Source organism: Dicentrarchus labrax, unplaced genomic scaffold, assembly GCF_905237075.1.
Source record: "Dicentrarchus labrax unplaced genomic scaffold, dlabrax2021, whole genome shotgun sequence".
Lineage (NCBI taxonomy): Eukaryota > Metazoa > Chordata > Actinopteri > Moronidae > Dicentrarchus > Dicentrarchus labrax.
In genome coordinates, this window is record NW_026136722.1 from 26225903 (window position 1) to 26252068 (window position 26166).

At 39.2% G+C, this 26166-nt stretch overlaps 3 protein-coding genes across 6 annotated transcripts; 2 read left to right on the top strand and 1 right to left on the bottom strand.

Moving 5' to 3' along the window:
• The first annotated feature begins 23 nt into the window (after nt 1-23).
• Nucleotides 24-5960, top strand: si:ch211-237i5.4 (leucine-rich repeat-containing protein 70). Of its 4 annotated transcripts, XM_051389172.1 has the most exons (7): nt 24-86; nt 907-975; nt 1894-2329; nt 2451-2596; nt 3364-3532; nt 3614-3776; nt 4569-5960. In XM_051389172.1, the coding sequence occupies exons 3-7, from the start codon at nt 2024-2026 to the stop codon at nt 4859-4861; spliced, it is 1077 nt and encodes a 358-aa protein (XP_051245132.1). In that variant the 5' UTR covers nt 24-86; nt 907-975; nt 1894-2023; the 3' UTR covers nt 4862-5960. The 4 variants fall into 4 exon arrangements, with proteins under 4 accessions (XP_051245132.1, XP_051245133.1, XP_051245131.1 ...); XM_051389173.1 differs by lacking the exon at nt 24-86 and having other exon boundaries at nt 179-975; nt 1374-2329; XM_051389171.1 differs by lacking the exon at nt 24-86 and having other exon boundaries at nt 179-975.
• A 3921-nt stretch (nt 5961-9881) lies between these two features.
• On the top strand, nt 9882-13098 carry LOC127357043 (complement C1q-like protein 4). The gene is made up of 5 exons (XM_051389208.1): nt 9882-10023; nt 10136-10210; nt 10295-10325; nt 10456-10700; nt 10837-13098. The coding sequence occupies exons 1-5, from the start codon at nt 10009-10011 to the stop codon at nt 11140-11142; spliced, it is 672 nt and encodes a 223-aa protein (XP_051245168.1). The 5' UTR covers nt 9882-10008; the 3' UTR covers nt 11143-13098.
• A 1577-nt stretch (nt 13099-14675) lies between these two features.
• Nucleotides 14676-25390, bottom strand: LOC127356805 (immunoglobulin lambda-1 light chain). Its single transcript, XM_051388826.1, has 5 exons — nt 25339-25390; nt 24889-25254; nt 18344-18409; nt 16501-16946; nt 14676-14929 (listed from the first exon to the last, which is right to left on the bottom strand). Exons 1-5 carry the CDS (start codon nt 25373-25375, stop codon nt 14903-14905), a joined length of 942 nt encoding a protein of 313 aa, XP_051244786.1. The 5' UTR covers nt 25376-25390; the 3' UTR covers nt 14676-14902.
• Nucleotides 25391-26166: the final 776 nt, after the last annotated feature.

Here is a 26166-nt window from a genome sequence, read left to right on the forward strand (position 1 = left end):
CAACGTCATGACGCAGTGGGCGTCATGCCGGCGGCTACGTCGGGCTTCCTGGTTGGGAAAAGAAATGCCTGCAGACTGGTGTTATTGTCAGGGCAATAGAATCATATTTTCTGTTTGAATTATTTTTTAATTAATGAAATGTTTATTACAGATATAGTGAAAAAGCAGTAAATGCCTTTCATACGGGGCATTATATCAGATTCATAGTTTAAACAATTCATTTACTTATAAAAATGGTTAATCAAAATAGTTGTCCAGCAATTGATTTCTTTTTTTTTTTTGTTCTATTGTTTGAGTAGGCGACAATTACACTGATGAATACAGTTGAAAATTAAAAATGTAAGAAAAGGAACTAAAATACTTAACGTCTACGAGGGCTTCCCAGCCAGGACAGGATTAAGATACAGTCACAGGACCCGCCTGAGTTGAGTTGAGTCTAATAACAATTGCACTAAATCACAATAGATAATAATAATCATTTAAAAAATAAAATTAGGAATGCAAAACTTCCAAACAAATCTGCAGTAAATTAAAAATAACACCACCAACTGACATGCAGTGAACCTGGGGATTCTGGGGCCCATCCGCACACACACACACACACACACACAAATGCCTCACAAGACGTTAACAGTCTTTATATAATATTAAAGTCAGTAAAACAGACGGATGGTGGGACGCCAAGGCTCCGCAGTGGTATTATAAGGACACGAAAGGGAGGGGCTCAGAGACAGAGACATGATAAAAACATCAGATGAGCTGCGTTCAGTGGATGAGAGGAAACATTTGGTGATTGAAGAGGATTAGGGGATTACTGACACAGCTGACTGCGCCCACTCTCCATCAGCATCATCACTCTGTCTTTGTGTCTCTCTGTCCATCATCTGTTTGTGTCTCGCTGTCCAGTGAAGTCAGGACATAGAAAGGTTGACGACCCAGTATGGAGACCTTCTGGGTTCTTCGTCAGCAGAGGAGGTAAGTTGGACATTTGGGGGAGGAAGGTTTTTTTTTTTGTTTTGTTTATGTTTGTGTCATTAGGATGTTAATTTTACTCATTTCAATTTTATTCAGTATAAAAATGTAAAAATACAATAATTAGAATGTTTTCAGTGTGAAAAATCTATTATCAACCAGGAAATCACTATAAGCTGTTTTACTGTACATTATAAGAATATCTGTATTGATAGTGAACAAGTTATGAGAAAATAACAAACAGGTCATTTAGAAGCTGTAGCCTCAAATAAAAAACATACTGTGTGTGTGTGTGTGTGTGTGTGTGTGTGTGCGTGTGTGTATCAGACAGACTCACTGACTTTAATCCGTTCTGCTGCTCTGCTCTTAATGACTGTGATTATGTAATTACATTTGCACAGGAAAGGGAGGATAAATCGGATGAAAAACTCTAGTAAAAACAAGTGTTACAATTGTGCTACAGTAAGTAACTTATGTAATGGTGAAGGTTTGGGGACTATTGTTCTTAACGGGGGAAATCCGAGATGCTGGAAGATGTCATGAAGTTTGAGTGTGTAAATGCTGATTGGGGTCAGGTTACTCTGTCGCCAAAACGGAAAACAGCTTGATATTCCATTTTTTGTTTTTATTTTCAAAACTAATAAACTAATAAATGCTTAAAGCTAGCCTGGGAACAAGACGAATCTCCAAGCTCATGTTTTAAATACTCTGACAGATGCATCTGCATACATCAGTGTAATAAGAACTACCTAGAAGGACAGAAACCATCTTTGGGAGAAATTTATCAGAATTTTAAGTTGGCCCACGTCCCATCTGTTAACATGGAGGCAGCACGCTTTCTGACCTGTACTGCAGCCAAACACCTTACTTACTTATTTAAAAGTAAACTAAACACTGCCATGCTTTCTGTCTTATTTCCAGTTGCCTCCACAGTGACTGCGAGGCTTGGCGAAGAGAACTGCAGAATTAAACTACCAAGCTTCATTCAACTTTCCCCTTCAGCTGCTCCTTTGAATTAGCTGCCGTCCCTCCTGTTGCTGTCCAGGGAAATATGCGTCTCCTTTTCCTGGCCCTTCTCTTCTTCCTTCTTGTCTTTTATCTCCCCCCATCCCTTCTTCCATTCATCGAGGGCTTGCGGTTGTGTCCACATCAGTGCGTTTGTTACGAGCACACCGACCTGGTGGACTGCCGTGGCCGTGGGTTCGAGCACGTTCCCAGAGGCCTCCCACACGGCACGTGGCTGCTGGAGCTGGGAGGAAACAATCTGAGCGAGATTGGCACCCGAGCCTTCACTGGATTGTGGTCCCTGCGGGTGCTGGTGCTGACCAACAGCCAGATACAGGCAATACAACCACAGGTAGGAATGGTGGGACAGAGGAAGGTGAAAGCACTGGAAATGTCAGTCTGGTAGTTTAAAGTAAAAGTCTAGTAAAAGTAGTTAAATGTATGCTTCTCTCTGTCTTCCCCTCTCCCCACAGGCATTTTTCTCTTTGTCCTTCCTGGAGAAACTGGATCTCAGTTGGAACCAGTTAACATCTCTCCCGGTTGACTTCTCAACCAGTCTGTCTGCTCTCAGAGAGCTGCGACTGGAGCACAACAACTTGAATCACATATCTGGATACAGGTACCAACAGGAACTCGACCATTTTGAACTTTATTTTTGAAAATTTTGTGGCGCCGTTTTTGCCATTTCGAGGCATTGTATTTCAACGAACTTGATCGGATGGACTTAAAATTCCATCAGTACTCCCTAAAGACATTGACAATGAAAAGTTATCAAAAGCATTAGTTTTAATTGGATGTTTTGCCATGTTGCAGCTTGAGTGTACCAGGGCCCGTTTATCGCTGCTTGCAGCTTTAATTGTTAAATGTAGTTTAAAACTCGAAATTAAAGCAGCTATGATCAATATTTTTATAATAACAATTGCTCACATTACGGTCTAATGTGAAAGGTGTCGTTTGTAGTAAATCAATGTGCCTCCTTACATTATTACAATCTGAGCAAGTTAACAAACTCAGGGCATGGGGGCAAAATGCTCCTTTCCTGAAATGCTCCTGGTGGTGTCTGAAGTCGTGTGTGTAAATAAGCTAACAAGTTCATCATATCAACTTAAAAGATGATAGTATGTCAGTGTTGTGTTCACAGCTTGTTTCCACTGCCCCCAAGTGGCCAAGTCAGTTATTTCTAGGGCTGCGTATTGGCAAGAATCTGGCGATACACTACATTTAGCGACACAGGGGTTACGATCAAATACATTGTGATATATTGCGATACTGTAAGCTAGGCAATATAGACTAACAAACCTCTCCACAAGAGAGTTTAACCACCAGTGGGTGAAGCTAAACAAAGCAGTATTCAGCACATGTGGTGTCTGACTCTTCCTCATTCAGCTTGGAGTATCTGGACAGCATGGAGAAGCTGGACCTCAGTTATAACCAGCTGGTGTCGTTTGGCTCCAGTGTGTTCAGGGGCCTCTCCAGACTCAGACAGCTCTACCTACACAACAACAGACTGAAGGTGGTGCAGCAGGGGAGCCTGGATATGCTGCCTGGACTAGAGGTGCATAAATGACTCGTAAAATGACTCTGTGTGTGAACACATTGTCTGTATCCCTGTCTGAATGCCTGTCTGTCTGTCTAGGTGCTCCAGCTGAGTAACAACAACATCTCCCAGATAGACACTGATGCTCTGGCTCCTCTCTACAGCCTGGCAGTCCTGGCTCTGGAGGGAAACAACCTGCATCACCTCAAGTTTAAGACCTTTATCAGCCTCCATACAACAGCTACACACATCCAGCTGTCAGGTTTCAATATCACTACTAATACTGTGACCCACGTTCAGCTCGCGTTAACCTTTGTTGTGGACCAAGTGAAGAGACACCACTCTCTCTCTCTCACAATATGAATGTGTTTATTCACTCTGTGGTAAAGGAAGTTGACATAATAGTATAAAAAAAATTATGAATAAAGAATTGGCTGTGGCTAAACTTATCCAATGTGCAACCATTCCACAACATTAACTTCACAAGCTTTATTTTGAAACTGCAACTGGACATTGCATATTTATTTTTATTAACTTGACCCAGAGAGCCTTGTGGGATACCCACAGCAACACAGTTTTAAGTGGAGGGCCATTGACCAAGTGCTTGTATATACCAGTGTATAGTACAGCTAAAGTCCAGGTCCATTTTTTCTATTGTCTTAGACTTTTGCACTTGGACTTGGCCATTGGTCTCACCAAATATTCTAGCTGGTCTTGTTCGAGACCAACAATATGTTTTGTGTGCTTGTTCAGAAAATAGGTATTGGTTTCATTCAAAATCCATCTAGAACGGGCAATGACATTGGCCACCTGGTTACCATGGTTGCTGTCTCATTGGGACTGTGACTTGGTCTCGACTAGCTCTGGTCTTGGACAAAGGTGGTCTTAACTACAGCACTGGTATATACGTGCTTCAAACGATTAAAACATTTAACTTTTTGTTGTGTTTGGTCAAAATCTCAGGAGTCTGGGGTCAAGGGGACACTTGACATTGAGTATTTGACTTGTCTTTTTTGTTGATCTCTACATTTATGCTTTATTGTTGCTCCACCAGGCAACCCGTGGAGCTGTGACTGTGACCTGCATCGCGTCTTCAGTAAGATCTTGCACGTTCGCCACCTTCACATCGACGACTATCGCAACGTGACGTGCCAGGACCCGCCGCAGCTGGCCGGGGCTTCACTGGCCTGGGTTGACAGCCAGCTCTGCATCGCAGAAACAGCCACCGTGCTTGTCATCACCATCACTGTGCTGGTCACTGTGGTGGCGGCTTTGGTGATGGCGGAGAGGAACCGAAAGAAGAACCCTGGGAAGAACTGGGACACTGAGTCGCAGTCACAAACTTAGAGACCACCGCCCTGAGAGCATGCAGAAAAAAAACAGCAATAAAAATATGGAGACTCTGTGAGATTGAAGAGTAAACTCCCAGGCTCCTCTAGTGAGGGGTCGATCCCAGCATTGGGCACAACCGGAGATCCCTGGTTGCTGCTCCCAGATTTCAAAATCAAAAAAAGTGTTCACCAAAATGTGTCTGAGAACATAGGAGAGACATATGCCACACAGTTGTTGAATCTATCTTCATTTTAGATGGACAACAGTTAGTTTAAACATTTCCAGAGGCAGTGTGTCATGGTGCCAGACGGCCCTGATTTGCATAAAGTAGCCTAGACTCTACCTCTACCTTATGCAAATGAGGAGCTCTTGAAATGCACCATGGCCCTACCAGAATGCATTGCCTGACAGCTCACATAGACAATGAATGGAAACCATGGAAATGACTGATCCTGTGGATCATAATCAAACAGTCAAGAGTTGCTGGGACAATCAATAAATTTACTTAATAAACAATGAAAAAGACCATTATACAAAATATCAATATTAATAAAATAGGTCTGTAACACTTACACATAGGGGCTTTAATATAAATTAAAGCATGATTACAGCTATTTATAAATGAGTTTAGTGAATCCTCAAAGGCTCATTCAATGCTATTCAATTCCAAACAGCACAGAAAGCAACAAGAGGTGTTGTCACTCAGTGTGAATGAAAAGGTATAAGGTACAAATATCAAAATGGAACAGAAAATGAAAGCTATACACAGGTTTCAGTGGCTGCTCTCTTTACCTAGCCATCAATTTTCATATCTAGACAGATTTTGTTTCAGAATATTTCCTCTGAAAAGCAAATGACGTGTTGTCTTCGCCCAGCCCGACTATAAACTGCTCACACATCAACAGTTATTTTAAATGTTAGTAGGTCAGAATGGTGAATCATTGGCGCAGTGCGAGTGAGTAGATTCAGATACAGATATAGTAGAGTTAGCTCCGGTTGTTATTTCCCAGCCTCAATCTAATTTTCTGCACAGTATGACTGAAGTAATTTCTGATTGGCATCAGCTTGTTTGTGTTTTGCATGTCAATAAAACGCTCTGGTGACCTTCATGGCACTTTCTCGTCATAGTTTTGTTGATTTCAACAACAAAAGGGAGAAAAAGGGAAAGAAAGTTATTCACCCTCCACATGAAACATGGAAATTTTGTCCTTGTGCAGACTTGTCTACGTCCAGGCTCTAATGGCCCACATCTGATGTTTTGTTCATATGTGACTCACATCTGTTTTTTTCCTGACAGTGTGAACAGCACAAATCACATTGATCTTTTCAGTTCTGATACGGGCCACTTTCATGTGTGGTCCAAATCAGATACAGGTCTGATGTTTTTGCAATGTGACCACAGTGTGAACTGTCATATGAGAAGTCACGTGACTTTTGAGGGACTCTAGACAGACATTTGTCATGCTGGTCGTTTCAATATAATGTGCACAGCCAAACAAAAAAATCAGATCTGAGCAATAAATCTGAACTGAGTGCTGAGACTTGCAGTGTGAAGGTAGCCTTAGTGGTCCCCCTTCCTGTTTTAATACACTGTTTCTCATCCATGCACAAATAACTAAATTATCACCTAAACAGTAATAAACTGCTTAAACCACATTTAATGATAAAAAATGTGTTACTGTGTGTGTGTGTGTGTGTGTGTGTGTGTGTGTGTGTGTGTGTGTGTGTGTGGCGTGTTGTATCTGAAATCTCTGCAGCACACATTCCTCAATATATTATACTTTTAGGGCATGGAGAAAGGGCTGAACCTAATTATTAGCATTTTTTTATTCAATATTTGACCATGAGCCCTTCCCAGTAATTATACATTTAACCATTAATAATAAAATATTTAAAGAAATGTAAGGTGATGGTGATGATGGTCTCTGGCCACTTTATACCTTGACTTAAAGCAAATGTTGATTAGGAGGGAAAAAGAGGTGCATTTTGATGAGACAGTTTATTAAAATTGGTATTTTGCTCCTACTTTAGCTACTTGTGATCAGTGCCTGAACTGGACCTAGAAAGGTGCCAGTACCGAAATTCAGCACAACCCTAAACAAAACATAACCCTAATTCTTTTGCCGTTTATTTGTCCTTTTTAGCAAAGACATTTTCTGTGCTGTTTGCTTAGCATTAAACTAGCCACAGGTTTAAACAGAGATGCAGTTACACAGCTGTTTAGGAGTACCTGATCAGCATTGCTGTATGCAGGGTTTTAGAAACACTGAGGTCCATAAACTGAACTTGTTTGGGTGGGTTTGGGTCATGTATCAAAGCATTAAAGTACTTAGTTATAGACAGTTATTCCACAACTTTTTTTGTCTACCCCTTGGAAAAAATACTGGTGACCTCAGCAGTACTCAATAAGAAGTAAGGGTACTCACATGGACAAAAATCTCAGTAGTGGTGAGCACCGGCTCATTTCAGGCACTGCTTGTGATGGGAAAAAATCTCTGACTCTTGTACTATTTCGGGAATCTTTAATAACAAGAGACGGTTGAAATAACAAAAAGCTGGAAAAGAAATACACACATGAAAAAAATCCAACGCCCAAACCATTTATTCAGCCAATAACACTTGATGACATAAAACATCAAATAAAAAAGGAAAATACTAGGATTACAGTGACCCTGCTTGTGACTTGTCAAATGTCCAGATACATTTTAAGTCCTGTGGTCAGACAGACAGTCAGCAGTAGAGTAGGTTTACAGGCAGACCATATGTCTCTGTACACCACAGAGGATTACTGCTGGACTGATGGAGTGAAAGAGGAAGAGACAATCCTATTGAGATCATAGGCCAGATGTCAAGATGATTAATGCTGGACTGGAATACCTTTATTGAATGTGTGTGTGTTTGGGGGTATTAAAGAGGCAGAGACAAAGGCCAAGACAGGCCAACCAGCAGACTGCCATTCTCTTGTCTTACGCATCATCATTATTATTTTTTTTTTTTATGTCAATTAATATTCTTTTTGAACAAAAATCTTCAAAGAACTATTATTAAGACCAGTGTTGGGCAAGTTACTTGAAAACTGTGATCAATTACTTATTACACATTACTCATTTAAAAAGTAAGGACATTATTTCACTAATTACTTACATCTTCTGTATTTAAAGGTCCAGTGTGTAACATTTAATAGGATCTATTAGCAGAAATGGGATATTCATAGGTGTGTTTTCATTAGTGTAAAATCACCCTAATATGAGAAGCTGTTTTTATATACAGACGCTGCAGGTCACCTTCCATGGAGCCATGTTGAACCACTATGTTTCTACAGTGGCCCAGGCTCCAGATAGGGTTTCACAGCCACCGTAGTTTCTCCTACACACTTCACAGCCCGTTCTCAATCCCAGGTCATCAAATATGGCTGTTCAGTTGGTTGCAATCTGCAACTTCACCAAATCCTACACACTGGTCCTTTAACAGAAAAAAGACATTGTGGTTTGTAAGAGCAAAATGTATTACTAGTGCTATGGTTGAAGTTGAAAGACCATTAGACATTTATATAACTGTGTGTAACCTTTTTAGTAAATGTCACCGTGCGACATTTTTGTACTTTACTCTCCTAGAATGTGTGAAAGGGCATATTGTTCCCGTATATGTTACTGTTTTATTATCCTGCTTTATTAAACAGACTAAAGACAACTGTTTCTTGTATCATCATTTATTTGTTCACCTCTCCGTGTGGAAAAAAAAACGGGATTTACCCTCCAACAGCTAGCTCTACAGTAGCCTGCACCAGCGTCTCCAACTTGGCAACTTTCTCGCTAGATTCAGCAACTTTTCAGACTCTCTTTGTGACTTCCTTTATAAAGGAGCAACAAATTAAGCGACTGGATCAGTCCCTCCCTTGCAGCGCATGTCGCGGTTTTTCTAGCACTTTTAGCCACACATAAACTTTTCGGCACAAGGCGCAAAGTCGCACCACTCATCCAACCCTAGTAAACTCAGGTATTCACCTATCGTCACATCTGTTTTTTCTCCAACACAGCATGACGTTATTGAGACACTGAAACCTGAAGGGGAGGACGGTTCTTGTCACAGTGGAAACAAACTCTGTCTCTGTTTTAGGTAACCGCTTTTAAAGCTGAACAGAACAGACTGGAATAACAAGGATTACAGGGAGATTTACTTCACAGTGACTGACTGACAGCAAGGACATTTCAGACACAGTGGTTGTTTTATATTTTTAATAATCTCAAGTACCCCCTGCAGCACTTCAAAGTACCCCTCATTTGCAAAATGTCCCACGTTGCTGTGATTTGTTTTTTGGCTGCTGGGAAGAAGAAATGGCCTCCCTGATCTGAACGTCTGTAACAACACAGAACACCATGATGGAACAGTGCAAGGCTCATCACAGTCAGGTCAGTGACAGACTGTTGCTGTTTTCATCAGAGGCTAAATTCCAAGTTCCTCCAGCCTTTTGCTGAAACTGACCCTATAGCAGTGTCAATGAACTCAACAACTCCATTCAGTACTGGTTAAACATGCTGTTTTTGAAGGTGCAGGAGCAGCTTGTTTGTGCCTCATTTACTGCAATCATTGTTTTTATATTTTACCTTTGGTATCAATGATTACATATAAGTCACATCCAGTACGTAAATGCATCGCTTTCTTGTGTGTGTGTAATTTGAACTCAGACCCCACGATGGTTTCCCTGGTATACTTTTTTAAACCTCCTTCCACGCAGACAATGTCTCTATAAAAGTCATGTGACTTTCTCCTTTCATATTTGCTTTGGCCACTAGTGGACTTGTCACTTGAACATAGACTTATGTTGGGTCCTTGTTGAAATGAATGATTCTGTCTGTCTTCTTGAGGAGACTGTATGGTAAAAAAATATGGAGAGAGCTCCTACAGCATGCCATCCTCTTTGGAAACACACGCCACACAAAGACCTCAACCGAAGTCTGGTTTTTCTTAGAAATATTAGGGGTATATATGTGTGTGTGTGTGTGTGTGTGTGTGTGTGTGTGTGTGTGTGTGTGTGTGTGTGTGTGTGGTGGGCATGAGTTAGTCAAACAGATTTTGGATTTTGTAACAAAGCAGCAGCAGGTGGACTTGGGCACAGAGACAGAAGCAGAGTGTGTCAGTGCTGTACAGCTCTCAGCAGGAAGATGAGCTCCATCAAGGTACCTGTCTGTCTGTCTGTCTGCCTGTCTGTCTGTCTGTCTGTCTGTCTGTCTGTCTGTCTGTCGTACCTGATCTTTCATTGGGATGCTTTTTGGTTTCTTTTTGTTACAGATATGTTCCTATTTTGTCATTGTGACAGTGTTGTTGTGTGTAACCAGTTTGGTTGTAGCAGATCCAGTGGGCCGGGTGAGTGAAGTTACCTTTGACCTTGATCCTCAAAGCTTTTCTACTGTCCCAACATAACCAACTCTCTCATGACGCTCTCCGCAGATCCCCCGTCAGACAGCAGCCAGACAACAAGGTAGTGTGTGTATGAATGTGTGTGTTTGAGAGTGACTGTATAATAGTGTGTATGAATTTAGGCACATGTGGAAACAGTCAAATGAACGTCATATTTTTTTATTTGATTGAGACATGAATCTATGTCCCAGGGGGCGTCGTTCTTTTTTTCGTTTCCTTCCAGGGTATCCTGAGAGAAATCGAGTTCAACCCAATCATCTTCAATCAGGTGTTGGTGAACCAGGGCTCCGCCTACAACAATGACACAGGTGTGTTCACGGCACCGGTCGCTGGAATCTACCAGTTCGTGTTTGCTGCTCAGCTCTGCCGCGGAGACCACAACAACTTGTGGATCTTCATGCTCAAGGGCTCCAAGGACATGGCCTGTCATGCTCAGGTACACAAGACTGAACTAAACCTATAGTCATTGAAGCAAGAAAGACTAGAAAATACATGACAAAATGAATACGGTAATCAAAAGTCAATAGGAACTGGAAGATGATACTACAGACATCGTCCACTCCTGTCCCCAGGTTTCTGGTGGTGACACAACCCTGAACACCTGCTACCTCATGGAGGAACTGAAGAAAGGTGACCAGGTGTGGGTAAAGCAGAATGTGGGGAGTTGCGCCTGGGCCAGCACTCACTCCAAAACCATCACCTTCTCTGGCGTCCTGTTGGCAAGTGAGGGTGTGTCCATGCTTGGGGGGAAGTATGGCTCCTGTCCACTGGCCAGCCTGAGCCACAAAAGGGAGATGGTGTCCGGCTCTACAGGCCAGAGTGCCGCTTGGTCTAATGTGGCCATCACTCTGCTGCTCTGCTGTCTCCTCTGGGATTAATCATGGAACAGCGACTGTAGAAACATGGCAGTTCAACATGGCAGACTTCACGGAAGGTGGCCCTCGCATATCACATTCTCCTCTTTCACAATGTAGTGACATATATCTGAACATCTGTTTACTTTCTTTCAATTCTACAGTAAAAGCTAATGGTAAATACAGAGAACTGCTATCTGTTGTTTTTAGATCATTTTGATAATCACCTCACAATTAGTCGCTCCCAACCTGGGGGTCGCCAACACTAGGGGTCGCCAAAGCCTCATGCCTTCTTGATTTTAAGGTGTGTACGGAAAGTAGGCCTGTATCTCAGCATTTGGTTCACTTCTGTGAAGAAAAGTAAGGGTATTAGAAAGGAGTGAAAGCTCACCGAGGAGAACTAGGCCGATGAAGAGCAAAGAGCACAACTCCTCATAAACTTGACGGTTTGTGGGAGGGTCTTATGGAGTCATAGCAGAGAGCGAGGCGGAAGGATTTGCATACGTTTTGGCTACTGCAGCTTTAATATAGCTGGAAACAGGGGGCTGTAAAACCATGACAACAAGACAATGAGCTAAAAAAGACTGAAAAGTGTGTTGATCACAACCATCGACATAAAAGATGGATTTTGCGTCTCCACTTCCTCACGCTGTACAAAAATGAAGCCAAAATATCCCGGATACGGCCGCTGCTACCTTGCTCAGGTGACGTCATTCAGAGCCAGTCTGGCACCGTGATATTGCAGTCCCGCCCATACGCCCGGCCAACTCAATCGTGAGCAGGACTCAGCTGTCAATCATGACGTGAAACCCCTTTTTATAGCTTTTAATAATTAAAACTGAACCTATCAGAAAAATGAACACTAGAACATACGTCAGTTTGATGAAAACTAAAAAGACAGAAACCATCTTTGGTGTATTCTGTTGGTCTATCTTTGGTCTATCGTTTATTTGACGTGTACTTTTAGTACTTTTAGTTGTCCCATCTGCTAACATGGAGGCAGCAGGCTTTATGACCTATACTGCAGTCAGCCACCAGGGAGAGATAGAGATGTTTTGGCTTCACTTTTGGAGAGCTGTCATGTCGTCCATCTTTATATAAGCCGATGGTCACAACCCCTTTTACATTATATAACATAATTGATTCAATAACAATATTACAAACATTATTATATTGATGAATTCAGCTTTAATATTTGGGTTTAATGCTGTTTTTGGTTCTGTTACTGTGTTATTCAGATCTTGTTCTTCACCTTTTTAAACTCTTTGTATTTCATTGATATTATTCGTGTGTAATGAGCTCAGCACAGGCACAGACCAAAGCCAGGGCTGTAACAGCACTGACTGTCCAGCAGATGGAGACACCTAACTGATAATGTCCATATACCCTGAGCTGGGACATGGGGGTCATGTGCTGCATGCATGCTCTAAGGGTAAAATTACTTGGTTAAAAGTAAATAATTAGTTTCTTGTTCCCATGAGCAGTACAAACACCTTTTCGACATCACTTGTCACTTCCAACCTGAACACAGCATCACATCACCAAATGTAGGACTTTGAGTATTTGAACCTACACACAGTATCAGTGCTGTGCCTCTGTGGGGCTCATTGACAGCACTCATGGATTGGTCAGGGTTAGCAGGAGTGCTAGAAATTGACAACAGAAAGTTTGTACAGATGCTCTTACAACTTTTATAACTTTTATAATGACATAACTTAGTCCACATTTTAGTCCACATATTGCTCATTCTTTTGAGTATCTCAATCTGTTGATTTAGTATCTCAGGATATTGATCATTTTGACTTTAACCCTAAAATGCTGTTTTCTTTGTTTGGTAGAACACATTATAAGCTGTGATATGTTGTTAGAAAACGTGTTGGACCTGATTCTCTAGAATTTAAATTTTATATTTTTTTGACTTGTCATTAATGGTAAATATAGTATTTCTAACAATAAAAAAAGAAAAAAACAATACACCAATATTGCCATGGAATGCAGATCTTATGTTACTCTTGTCTAATTTCATCATTCATCATTTTATGATTTTTTTGTAAATGTTTTTAATCAAAATACAGTCAGTGATCAGGTAAATCCAGGGTTATATTGTTGGTACACGTTCATAAACCTCACTGTGACCACAGGGGATGGTGCCAGTGTATCGGAAAGACTTTCTGAAAAACGAGTCAATGTTTAAAGGACAAAAAGATGATCGCCCACCACACAGTCTGAACTGGATCTACAAAGACTGAACTTCAGATTATATAATTATTTTGTTGTTTCGATTTGACTATTTGTTTTTTTTTATCATCTTAAAGCTTTACACCTCGTCCATATAAAGAGAAGTGTGACATAAAAGTTTTAGGAAAGTGTTTTATTTCTCTTGAATAGAGAAAGAAAATATAGATATTTTTGAACATGTATTGTAACATGTTTTTAATTACGTAATATAATTAAAAACTGTCACTGGTAAGTCACAAACTAACAAACTTGCCTCGACAAAAAGATTGTTAAAAATAGTTAAAACTATATTTTCCTTTGGCAAATAGGCTTACATAACGGAGACTCTTGTGAGACTCTATTATGAAGAACTATTGATAGTTGCCTTCTTCCTGCATTATAGTGTAGACAGACACAACAAAGCTTATTTTAACTGCTGTATATTCTTTATGTGAGCAGCTGTTGGCTCGCACTGGAGCATCAGTTGACACAGAAGCATGTTGGTTGCAGACTCTTGCAGTGCGGCGGCTTGTTGCACAGACGCAGGTGTTGCCTGCAAATGTTGCGGTGAAGTTGAGAACTGCACCGACGGGTTGCTCTACGACCACATCCTCTCCTCTGCTGTCACTCTCACCGCCTTCCCGGGCCTTCACACCCATCAACAACAGCCTCGACCTTCTTCTGTGCAGAGATGAGAACACTGACTTCCTGTTGTTGTGGGATGTGAACGTTTACTTCTTTACTGCAACCTAAAGGAACATAGCTTCATTTACAGACAAGTGTGGATCCATAGCAGCCGTATGTTATGTGCACAGTGGAAAAAGTAAACTCACTTCTACAAGGAGTTTTGAACTGGTTATGAAACAGTCTCAGTTTAACACTGAAGCCTCAACATTACATACATAAACAAACAAGACCATCAGTGAGACGATTGGCTGTTATTCCTAATGTCTGCTTGGTAGATTTGCAATGATTAATACCTTTAAATGCCACTGTAGAGGCTTATTTGATCAGCTTTAAGTTTTCCTAATTGGAAAATGTCATTATTGCCAACCACCCTGATTTTTTTTAGAGCCTGACTCAGTTGCTGTGAATGGAAAACATGTCTGAATTCTCAGAAAACCAACAGATAAGTGAGCAGCTAAAAATACCCCCACTGAGTCTTTCATGTCATGTAGGCAGAGATATGTGTGACATGAGTTGCATGTTAACTGCCTTCAACAAGTAACTATGTGACTCCATCTGACAGGTGGGAAGATTAGTATGTGATGTGTTGTCTTACAGTAAGTCTGACCTTTTCATACACACTTTCTAAAGAAATAATGACGCCATACAGTGTGTCTTGACTGGAAAGCCTTTATTGAGAATAAAACTCAGCATGAAGCACAAACAGTATCAATCCACACTGGATATTGAATAATTCACATGGTTTTAAGTCAATAATAGTGCTATTAACACTACAGGAAGTTGCCCCTAATTTGTGCATAATATGATTTGCAGAACTGAGCATTGAAAGCAGCATGTTTATAGAAAGCAGGAGAATCAGCTGGTGTGTGCAGCTCAGCTCTCAGTTGTTCTGTTTTCCGCATGATGCCTGTGGAGCACACAGAAAAAAGACACATTTTCAGTGATTTGTTAAAAAAACAAAAAAACTACAAAAAACCCCACCTTGATCTATACTTCACTTGAGCTCCTTTCAGTCTGAGTCACCTTTACATAAGCTAACATAGTGTATGCCATCAGTGAATACAGACAGAGAAAGATTAAACAGAGGTCTCGCTCTTAAGAGCTCTGAAATAAACTCGGAGCTTCTTCATCATCTCTTCTGCACAAAGAAATGTTTAATACACCACAAAACACTGTGAGTGAGCTCATTTTAAATTGCCGAGGAGATTCTTCTCATTACAGATTAGTCTATATGGATCTGGAAAGGATCTGGAGAGGAAAAAGTACTCTCTTGGTTTCTACAGGCTGTTTCTGAGCAAAGCTAACTGGAACTCCAAACTCTCTAGTCTGTTTCTTCTGGTTCTAACTGTCATGTGTGATATGCAGCAGTCTTGATGTTGGGAAGGCATGTAATGATGCAAGAAATAATAATACTGGGAAAATAATTACTCAAGTAAAGTACAGCTATCTGAAAACCTACTTAAGTAGAGTAACAAACTATTTGTACTTTGTTACTTCCCACCTCTGTATTCATGAAGTCAATTTATGGTAGCCGTACAAAAGTCAGGACTTTAATACCAGAGACCAGGGTTCACATGTTTAGGGGGAGAAAACCCCCTTTAAGGTTTAAGGTTGGGGAAAGATTGTGGTTTCGATTGAATGTTAATTAAGTGAACATGTTCATAATCAGGCTCCTCTGGCTGATTGGCTGTTTTCATTCAGGCCGTGGATTCTTACAAATGTCATTAGGAGCTCTAGAACAAGCCAGATGAACCTGAATTTTTCACAGATTGTCTGTCTCATGTACTACTTTCAGGATGTAGTGAAAGTTTCAGACATATGACAAAAAGCTATTTCTAGAAATCTTTCCTACTGCAGCTTTAAAGTGACTTAAGATCAGCCAAATCCTATGAGCTAAATGTACCTAAATGTACCCTCCTGTTATGTCATAAAGCCTCAACTTACATTTACATAACACACACTTCTATGTGTGACACCACTTTAACACAAAGTTGAAGCTGGCAATGTTACATATTCCACGTATGACAAGGGCTTTAACTTACTATCTGGCCATGACCATTTCTTATGGCAAGTATATGATTTCCACTGGGATTTCTTTGGAACAGAGACACAGCAGTGACTTATGTAGTATAGACATTGTACACCCAAAAAATATTTGGCCCTAAAATGTTGACTTAAGTCTTTCAATTATATTTTCCATGTAATTTTATTACATAAGCGCAATGTAAAGGGTCAGCCACCTGCAGTGTTGGAGTGTGATGCGCATAGATAAACCTCTTTACTGGATCTAGTAAAGTTTATTCAATTTGTTTGCATTCAGTTTATCAGTTTATTTCATAATATTTATATTGTATTGAATTTTTTTAAGAAATTAACTTTTGATTTCTTATATTTCAGTTACATTTGACAAAAAATTTTGCTTCGTGTTTATGAGTTCCAAGAATCATGTTTTTATGTATGTGATCATGTTGGACGAACCTGAAGCCTCCACACCAGAAACACCACAAAGGCTCCGTAGAAGCTGCTCTTGGCGATCAAAACGGCGTAGGTCAGTTTGGCGGCGTTGGTGATCTTCAGATATTTTTCTGCCAAACAACCTTTAACACCAGCGACCCAGTCAGAACGGTACACGGTCTCGTTCCCATTGAAGAAGCTGACGGTGCAGTTGAACTTCTTGCCCTGTGTCAACCACGTTTTGAGCGGGACCCTCAGTCTGCTGGTGATGCTGTAATGTTCCCCTTCCAATCGGGCAGCGCTGTCGGTCGCCACGCCATCTGTAATGTTGTCCCCGTCAATCTGCCAGGACACGCTAACATGGTCCGGGTAGAAACGAGAGGCCACGCACACCAAGGTCTTCTTGTTTTTTTCTTTTTTTGAAGGAGGAAGAACTGTCACCGTTGGTGGGCTGATGGTACGGTTGGATTCTGTAGGGACAAAGGAAACAAATCATTTGATGAGTCTGACATTTTGAGAAATGTTCTGAAAGTTAGATGAGAAGTTTGATACCACTCCCATGCCTTTATGATAACATCTAGCCTCAATCTTTCCAAAGGTAAAAGAATCTGCCCCCCAGCACTAAAGCTCACCAATTAACACTTTATATACTATTAGTTTAATACCTAGGGTAAAAACATCCATAACGAAAAATTGCTGTTTGCTGTTTTTTTTTTTTTTTATGTGACAAACTACACTGCTAAAAAGGAATCTCAAGAAATTTAAAAAGGCCTTGTTTTTGGGAAATGCATCTTATTTTTTGTCTAAAAAGAAAAATATAATCTTGTCAAGCATGTTTTTGCATTAGAAAAGTAATCTGGTTTTAAGGAAATATATCTAACTGCGTCTTAATAAGATATTACAGCTCATATTGAACTAGATTTAACCAATAACAAGCTACAACAATGGTTTGCATAATATCCCAGCAGAGGAACACGATTATTTTACTCAGTTTAACAGAAAGTAGTCTTGTCCCAGTGTTGGAAATAAAGCAGCTGTTTAGTTTTTCATTGTTTCAATAAAAAATGCTAAAAATAAGAATGCTTCTGCTGCTTCATTGAAGACAAAGTCACTATTTTGCTTTTTAAATTCAGCTCAGTCCATAACTTGCTCACATTTTTGGCTTTTTTTTCCTTCTAGTTTTAAGGCTCATTACAAGAAGTGTGATTATATTTAAGAATATTTGTCTTGTTTCTAGAAGGGCTGATTCTGCCGTGTATTTCTTGGCAGGAACCAGTTACAAATACAATCAGCAGAGGCAACACTTTAGTTGCAACAATTACCAATATAACATGTCAATTCGGAGCTTAAGAGGTGCTGGTAGGTGGATTTTTTTTTTTTTTATCAGTCTTAAGACCAGCAACATATTTACTGTACAGAGGTAAGGGTGGTATCAAAGCGTATTTCTTTAAAGCTGCCTTTCAAATTCCTGGAGATATTGTGACTTTGTAATGCCAGAATTTAGACCTGAACAGTGAGACAAAACATGCAACACGGTCCTTATGGTACTCACACACAGAGCCGTTATAATTCCATTTCTTTAGATCTATTATCGTCTTAGGCAAAAAACTCTGAACAAACACTGAACAAAACACTTGTTATATAACTGTATGTATGTTAGTTTAATTTTAGGTTGGCCTAATTTGATTGAGCACAGAAAGCAACTATATTTTAAAGGACAGCCTCTGATGCTAGATTCACAGCATTTTAAATAGTTACAAATTCAAGTAATTACAAATACATTCAAAGTTTCACAACCCCACATATTACAAAAAACCTCTGAGACAATGTAAGAGGTTATCTATTGCTTGTAAAGTTATTTTCTTACCTAAGACTGTCAGTTTGGTTCCACCACCAAAGTAAGCAGGGTTGTAGTTGTCACACTGACACACGACTGTAGTAAAAACCGTTTAAGCTTTCAACACTAGCAGCTGTAAACTGTCTTTTTGCTCTTCATCACAGAAAACATCAAACAAGTGTATGGAAACTTCTCCAGATTCACGCTGCGTAACCAACATTTCCTCACAGTTTTAGAAAAATCTGCTCAATTGTAGAAAACAGGGTGTAACAACCTCAAATTGTACCTTGGAATTAGACATTTTGGGATATTACATAATACATCTGACTTTTAAATTCTGTCTAATTTAATATTATATGTATTTTTACCTTACCTAAGACTGTAAGTTTCGTTCCAGTCCCAAAGTAAGCCTCCGACTGTACTCACAATCATTCACAGAGCTGATAAGAACTCACTCTGAAAGCAATAATCCAGGCATAGAGCCAATTTTGTTATTGCCGGAGCAGTTTGCTGGAGAACAGGTTAGGACTGAAACAAAACTAACATGGGTTATAACGTCTTCTAAAGAAACAATACTTAGAATACATTTACTGCCACCCCATAAAATCACCTAAAAGCCTGGAAGAGTCCACATACTGCACATTCTCCCATATAAACCAGCTGTGAAACATGCTCAGTTTGATTTGTCGTGGCACATTTTCTTACCTAAGACGGTCAGTTTAGTTCCAGCTCCAAAATAAGCCTCTCTGAGTTAACACGTAGCTCTCATACCGTGACAAAACTGCTTCTTTCTCTGTGCTCCTTTTTGCTATTTGTCCAACTTTGTCACACTCAGACACGAGGAAGCTTACACTGTGACATACTGCAGTTTGCACAAAATATAGTCACTCTCTACAGATCACCTTCTATACGTCGACATATGATATTAAGGTATTTTTATGATAACTGAAGTCATTTTGAAGGCAGTTAGTGCATGAATTGTCACATTCAAAGTTTCTGTCAGGCTTTGGAAGCTCTTTACAACGGATCAAATCTGAACAAAACCATTCTTATATTTTAATTAACTTAATGCTGATTTCTTACCTAAAACAGTTAATCTGGTTCCTCCGCGAAGTGAGCCTCATATGCACCACCATACTTTAGCAGTGCTCAAATTAGCCTCATATGCAGTTTATGCTTTTTTTCTTTAATACTTTAATTAAGAAGGAGTATGGGTTGTATACTTGTAAACTTTGCTTTTTGTTTCTCGATTGCTTTCATTTAATTCCTGAAAGCAACATAGCTGTGCTACGGCCTGTTTAAGTTAGAGGACAACTTTGTTTCTCTCAATGCAGCTGAAAGACATGTGAGGATCACATACAGCACATTTATCACAGGTGAAGAATAAAGAAAAAAACCTGATGTCTTACTCACCAAGAACAGTCAGTTTTGTGCCCAGACCGAAATACGCTTCATTATTAGCACAGCATGATCGCTTGATATCAAAAAGCACTGAGCTGGACTGGAACTACAAAGGCCCAAGTATGGAAGGTTTATGAAGCTCCAGCTCTGGTGGACTCTAAAGAACCAGGCTATTTCAGAAGAACTAGAACCAGGCTCTTCTGAGAATCTAAAGACATTTCCATACCACTAAAATACAACATTAAACTAAAAAAAAAACCTAAAATGGCGACATTGGTTTATGATCAGTGCAAGTCAAAATCTTCCAGAATCAGTTTGATAGTTTTTCCTTCATTAGCAAATAAGAGAAACATTTTTTGTTGATGAATTGAAGTTGTGAGAGCTCCGACTTACCCAGAACAGTGAGTTTAGTTCCTTTTCCAAAGTAGGCTTCAGCTCCAGTGTCACACTGACTTCATCCTCTACCGAAAAGATACAAAACTGCCCATAACGGGTACCTGGAAACAGGCTACCAGTCCACGACATTACTGTAGTTTTAGAATAGTAAACAGGATGCACAACACTCAGGTTTGCTGGTTTTCTTTTAGAAGAGTGCACAAGACCCAGATACTCTGGATTGTTGTTTTACTTTATTTTATTCCTCCACTAAAATTTCAGTTTGTTACATTCTCAGATAAGTGAGGCATCCTGCATGAATGAGAATATGGATGTTTCTATGTGTGCCAAGTGTCATGGGCAACTTGTAGCTTCTCACTCAGTTTGTTCAATGGAGGAGGTTTTTGTACGGCGGCTCTATTGGGTTGTATCACCGTGCCCCCCTGTCCCCACAGTGAAAAAGCATTACACAAAAACCTGCTGCCTCTTCTTTGCTCGTCTTGCCTCGCCTTCCCCCACCCGGCTTTTCCATATCTCAGCCTCCATCTCTCTGCGTCTGTCTGTGAGAGCAGCTGTGGGGCTCGCTCTGACTGACGGCTGAGGTGAGCTCCATGCAGCCCGACTGCTGCTATTTCTGTGCCAGCTAAGAAAAGAAGCAAATGAGGAAAAGAAAACCTTGTGTTTCTGTGTACAGTAGCTGCACAGAGGAAGTGACATCTTCACTGGTCACACCTCTTCATCCCGCCCACGTATAACTGATATAACCTTCTCTAAAAGATGACACAAGACTTGTGTATAATCCTCAAACTGTTTACTTGCAAAATCGTTCACATTTTCTGTCCAGAATATCTGTTGTGGCAGATCACCATGAAATTTAGAGTGGTCATCTTTTTCCCCAAAAGATGATCACTATTGATTTTCCCAAGTCCTTACCTTTCCTTTAGTGCCACCACCAGGCCAAAATCCCCTCTGCACCATGGTTTACCTTATTATTCATTCACACACAGACTACACAAGAATCTATAGCTAGAGGCCGATATAGAGAAATATACATGGGTGGTCAGAGGATTGGCAGAAATATATGCTAATCACTAATAATTCCATATATTATCGTTTGCTTGGAAAAGACCCCAAATAAAGATATATGAAACATTACGTTATTATGTATTATGAAGCATCTTTAGACATTCCAAATACATTATTTTTTTATTGAACTCAAACATATCACTCAGTCTAAAATATGGCCATAACAGATCATTAAATAAATTCCTGTTTTGTAATTTTTTTTAAATGAATAAAACAAACGTGTTACATTTGACAGCATTTGACACCAAACTGTGAAGCAATGACAATGATAAGCCTGCTAACTTTTATTAATTAGCATGGTACAGCTAAGGCCGATGGGGAAGTCATTCGTTTTGCAGTTACCAAAATACTGGCCAGATAAAACGTTTGATCCGATGACATGATACACAGTCTGGGAACCAGGAATGTTTGTACAAAATGCCATTCATCTTTTAAACATCAAAATATTTCACTGAATAAGTCTTCCTGTCAAGTATCAACCACTGACTGTATATAAAGATGGATGACAGCTCCCCAAAAGTAAAGCCAAAGCATCTAGATCACCTCCTGGTGGCTGGCTGCAGTACGGGTAATGAACCAGGATTTTGGGGTTTTTGTACAGTGGGGGGAAGTGGCGACACGTTTTAGACTTTTAATCAGTTTCTTTTCTCCAGCAATGCTCTTATGCAGGTTTATATAATTCATATAATACATTATTCTGTTATCAAATAAAAAAAACATCATAATGTATCATTTTAATAATATAAAATTGTTGATGAATCATGCAGTAACATTAACTAATAATATCATAATGTCAGAGAACATATCAACCCGATGAGTTAGTTCTACTCAAACAGATTGCCTTAAACCATTTGAGTTTATTAACTCAAACCATTTAAGCATTAGAAATATTTGAGTACAAATAATTCAAGTATTTGTTAAGATAACTTTGGTAATTTAAGTTTAGTGTATCCATTCAGTTAATTGAACTTAAAACTAGTAAATATATTACACTCGTATGCAGCAATTCTCCAAAATGATTTAAATTGTTTTAACAGAATTTATCAGACTAACCTAAATGCATCTTCTAATGTATTAAGTTTATGTATAATAAAAACAATTAGGCCAAACAATATTAGAATATCAAAGTGTTAGCCAAATAATTTTCTGTGGATCATCTAATCTAATTGTTACTGGCTACTTTGTTTTTTATGTGACTAACATCAAATCTTGACATTTTGGGGGATCATTAAGAATCATTTGAATGCATACTTCGGCATATGATGATTTATAAACTGAAAGAAAAACAAAACAACGTTATAGCACAGTGAGGCTTACAGTTTTGTAATGATATAAAGTCAACTTATTGATTCATTTTAACATTATTTCTACAGTTTGACTCGTGCAGTAAAGGCTGTTTTTACTATTACATTTTGACTTATGGGAAAGAATTGTTGCTACAACCTTTCATGATCAGATTCCTATTTCCCCCCCGACAACCTCAGTTCATTTTTGTATGGAACTATTCCATTCAGTAGACTGTCAGACCTGCCATCTCTACACAGTAACACCAATCTACCCATATTTAAACTATAACTATAGCTATAACAGTTTGATTTTCAGCATTATGATTTGTTAAATATGTAATGCCAAATGTACCCTGTGGAGGTCAGTGTATGATCAATTCTTAAACTTGTTCTTTCCAAAAGTACCTTCTACACAGGTAGCAAAAAGAATTAAGGAATAGAACAAAAAGGAGAGCAAAATAAAGAGATGTGCCTGGAGAGCAGTAGACTGTACAGGACAGAGAATCATTCCTTACTCTGTTATAGCACCTGTGTATTTATCTAACTGATCAGCTCTGTGGTTCTGCAGAAATATCAGTGAACTGAGAGAGAAGGAGTTTTGTTACTTGAATTAAAGGCTGTTTAACGGTTAACACTTTCTTTTAGAAGTGGAGCTAAATTATGCATCAAAATGAAAGCTTTAACAATAATCGATGATTTGGATCTAGCAGATGGAAACCACTTTACAGACATTATCCAAGGAGCTGCTTTCAGTTTGTGATTAATCTGTTTGAAAGCTCCACAGCAAAACTGGATGCTAAAAAAAACTCTAACAAAGTATTCTGGAAGGCTGTGTTAATGGAAAACAAGTCATGGAAAGGGTCAGGTCAACTCAATTTTAGAGTTAAATTTAATATTATCCCCAAGTGTATTTGGTCCCATTTGGATTTGGTTTTAAATAGAGTTAAATCAACTCCAAATAGAGTAAGAATTTAACACTTGCTTACACTGAATAGTGTTATTTAAATTTTACATTAAAGGTTAAAAACCTCTGGAGAGTGTTGATAAATTACTCTGTTGAGTTAGATTCCAATACTGATTAACACTGTATGGAGTTATCAAAAGTTAACACTGGAGGGTAAAATAACTAAAGTAAGGTAAACTAAGGTAAATGTTCATGTTACACACTAATTCACTCTCTTGCAGTGAAAACAAGCTCATATAGAGTAAAATGGTAACACTGTATAGTGTGACAGAATCATTTGTAAAAAAATAAATCTCAGACATGTTCATTAATTTACTCTTTTGTAATGTCAAATTATAACTAAATACACCATTAAGTGATTTAAATAAAATAAAAAAATACCACAAAATAATGCATTAAAGAACTTTATTTCAGCTCCCAACTATGTCTAAAATATCAAAATATATCATAAAAAATATACAAAACCAGGTTTTTCAACACAGAGAGCATGTTTTTAGTAAAGTATCAACATATGTGTCCTTTTAGGTTTCTTGTCTATTTGAATTAGTATACTAATTACTATTTGTTTAAGAAAATAAAATCTATTTTGAGCTAGGTTACGTATAGGAAATACATGTAGCCTAGATTTGGTTTGTTAGGTGTATGTCTGTCCAACCTCTACAAATATTAATATTGAAATCAATAAAATAAATTAAAGGACCAGTCTGTAGGATTTAGTAGCATGTAGCCATGAAGTTGCTGATTGCACCCAGCTAAATACTGCTAGCTTTCCAAGTGTGTAGGAGAAACTACAGTGACTGTGATACTCAATGAAAATGTGAAACACTATCTACAGCCAGTGTTTGGTGTATCCGTTCTGGATCCGTCTACTGTAGAAACATGGCAGTTCGACATGGTGGAATCCATAGAAAAATGAATAAAGAAAATACTTGAGATTCCCCGGTATTTTAAAAAAAACATGTATTTGAAGGTAAACAATGTCACTTTTAGAGAACTGGCTCATTTTAATTTAAAATGGAAAATAAATGTTTACGTTAAACAATGTTAAGAACTGGATCAGACTTAATCGTATTGCATTGAATTGCACAGGATTGTTCAATATTAATATATTGTCTCTGAATGGTATCATTTTGTTTCAGTTTTTCAATTTCAGATATCAGCTAGTGGGAAAGAATCAGAAAGTCAATTTATTTACAACTTGAACTATGGCTAGCAGTTGCAGAGTGCAGTGTTGTCCCAGGTTCAGCCTGATAAAAGCCCAATGTCGGGCTATGACAACTGATTGTTTTGTCCCATACATTTATATTTCATATGAACGCAGTATCATGAATTGTATCAAATTGTCAGTGTACCGTTAGAGCAACAAAGAACATTGTCTACCAAGCTCAAAAACCTATCAGTAAGGTTTAAGGTAAATAGAGAGAGGCAGAAGGAGCATTTCTTGCATGTATTATTAGTGACACAGCGCTGATGTTTGCTATTGGGGTTGTTGTTTAGCCACAGAGTGCATGTGAGCCGCTGTGGGAACCTAGAGGCACAGTAGTACACAGCTGAATCCGCAGCCTCAACGTGCTGTATGTGCAGAGCGGAGCTGAGCACCACAGGCCGGGCCATGGTGTACTTGGATGTGTTGAAAGGAGCTTCAGTGGTCCATATTTCTTTATTGATGGAGTATGTTAACAGCTGCATTCCCCCTCTGCCAGTGTGTCTGTACCAGTACATGTACAGATATTCTTCATTGTCTTGTTCACACTGCAGCGTTACAGATGTGTCTCCTTCGTGGCTGAATGCAGCTGGGGGCTGATGTATTTTTAAACAGCAGGAGAAACCTGGAAAACAGAGGAGACACAAAGTAAATGACTTCATTTTATGTAAATATAAAAAGAAAAATGTATTCCAATTGAATATCTTACCAGCAAAGAGCAGAAGGTCCAGTAAGAGGACCTTCATATTGAGTTGTGTATGTGAAATGAGACCGGATTTCTTCCATCTTTAACATTTTATCTGCACACTCCACCCACAATCACACACACAACAGCTACAGTGTCCTTGTGGCCACCTGGCACTCCTGCTTCTTATGTTTGTTGCCCAAGAGCACTGTGATTGTGTTGTTTAAAGATCCCCTCCAAACATACAAAGACAAAAATACAAATAATCAGCTTGGAACAATGGTGTGTGTCTGATATGTTGTTTCCAGAATCTCTGAATATGCAAATGTTGTTCATTTCTTCATAAAGTTTTCCTGCTGGACACAGGATGTCTCTTACTTCACTATAAAGTCCATTCTCAGTGGTTGTGCACTGGTGCCTTCAAGTTTCTACATTACACTGTACAAGTTGCATAGTTGCATACTGGACCAGGACTTTATTTTTGTGCTGCCACTATTGCCTTTCTTCTTTAAAATGTGTGAATATTTTCTTTCACTTTAAAAGATAGGATAGGGTCTTTTTTGCGGCCACTGTAGTTTCTCTTATGCACTTCACAGCCCGTTTTGATTCCCAGGTCATTAAATACAGATACGAGCAGTGTTCAGTTAGTTGCCATCTGCTACTGCTAGATTCCACTAAATCCTACACACTGGTCCTTTAATTCAAATAAACACATTTGGGACAAAGATGGTGGTGTTGATGAATGGGATTGGGATCACATTCTCACAACATGATGGCAGATTCAAGTTTGTATTTCAAGCTTGAAAACAGCAGGAACATGGAACAGTGAATAGTAAGTCAGTGAGGTGAAAC

Coding starts and splice junctions, on each gene's coding strand:
- LOC127356805 (XM_051388826.1), bottom strand. CDS start 25,375: ATGAAGGTCCTCTTACTGGACCTTCTGCTCTTTGCTG. Junction 25,255..25,338: donor GGACCTTCTGCTCTTTGCTG/GTAAGATATTCA, acceptor TCTGTTTTCCAG/GTTTCTCCTGCTGTTTAAAA. Junction 16,947..18,343: donor AACCAAACTGACAGTCTTAG/GTAAGAAAATAA, acceptor TTGTCCCTACAG/AATCCAACCGTACCATCAGC.
- LOC127357043 (XM_051389208.1), top strand. Junction 10,211..10,294: donor TAGCAGATCCAGTGGGCCGG/GTGAGTGAAGTT, acceptor CGCTCTCCGCAG/ATCCCCCGTCAGACAGCAGC. Junction 10,701..10,836: donor ACATGGCCTGTCATGCTCAG/GTACACAAGACT, acceptor TCCTGTCCCCAG/GTTTCTGGTGGTGACACAAC.
- si:ch211-237i5.4 (XM_051389172.1), top strand. CDS start 2,024: ATGCGTCTCCTTTTCCTGGCCCTTCTCTTCTTCCTTCTTGTCTTTTAT. Junction 2,330..2,450: donor TACAGGCAATACAACCACAG/GTAGGAATGGTG, acceptor CTCTCCCCACAG/GCATTTTTCTCTTTGTCCTT. Junction 3,777..4,568: donor TACACACATCCAGCTGTCAG/GTTTCAATATCA, acceptor TTGCTCCACCAG/GCAACCCGTGGAGCTGTGAC.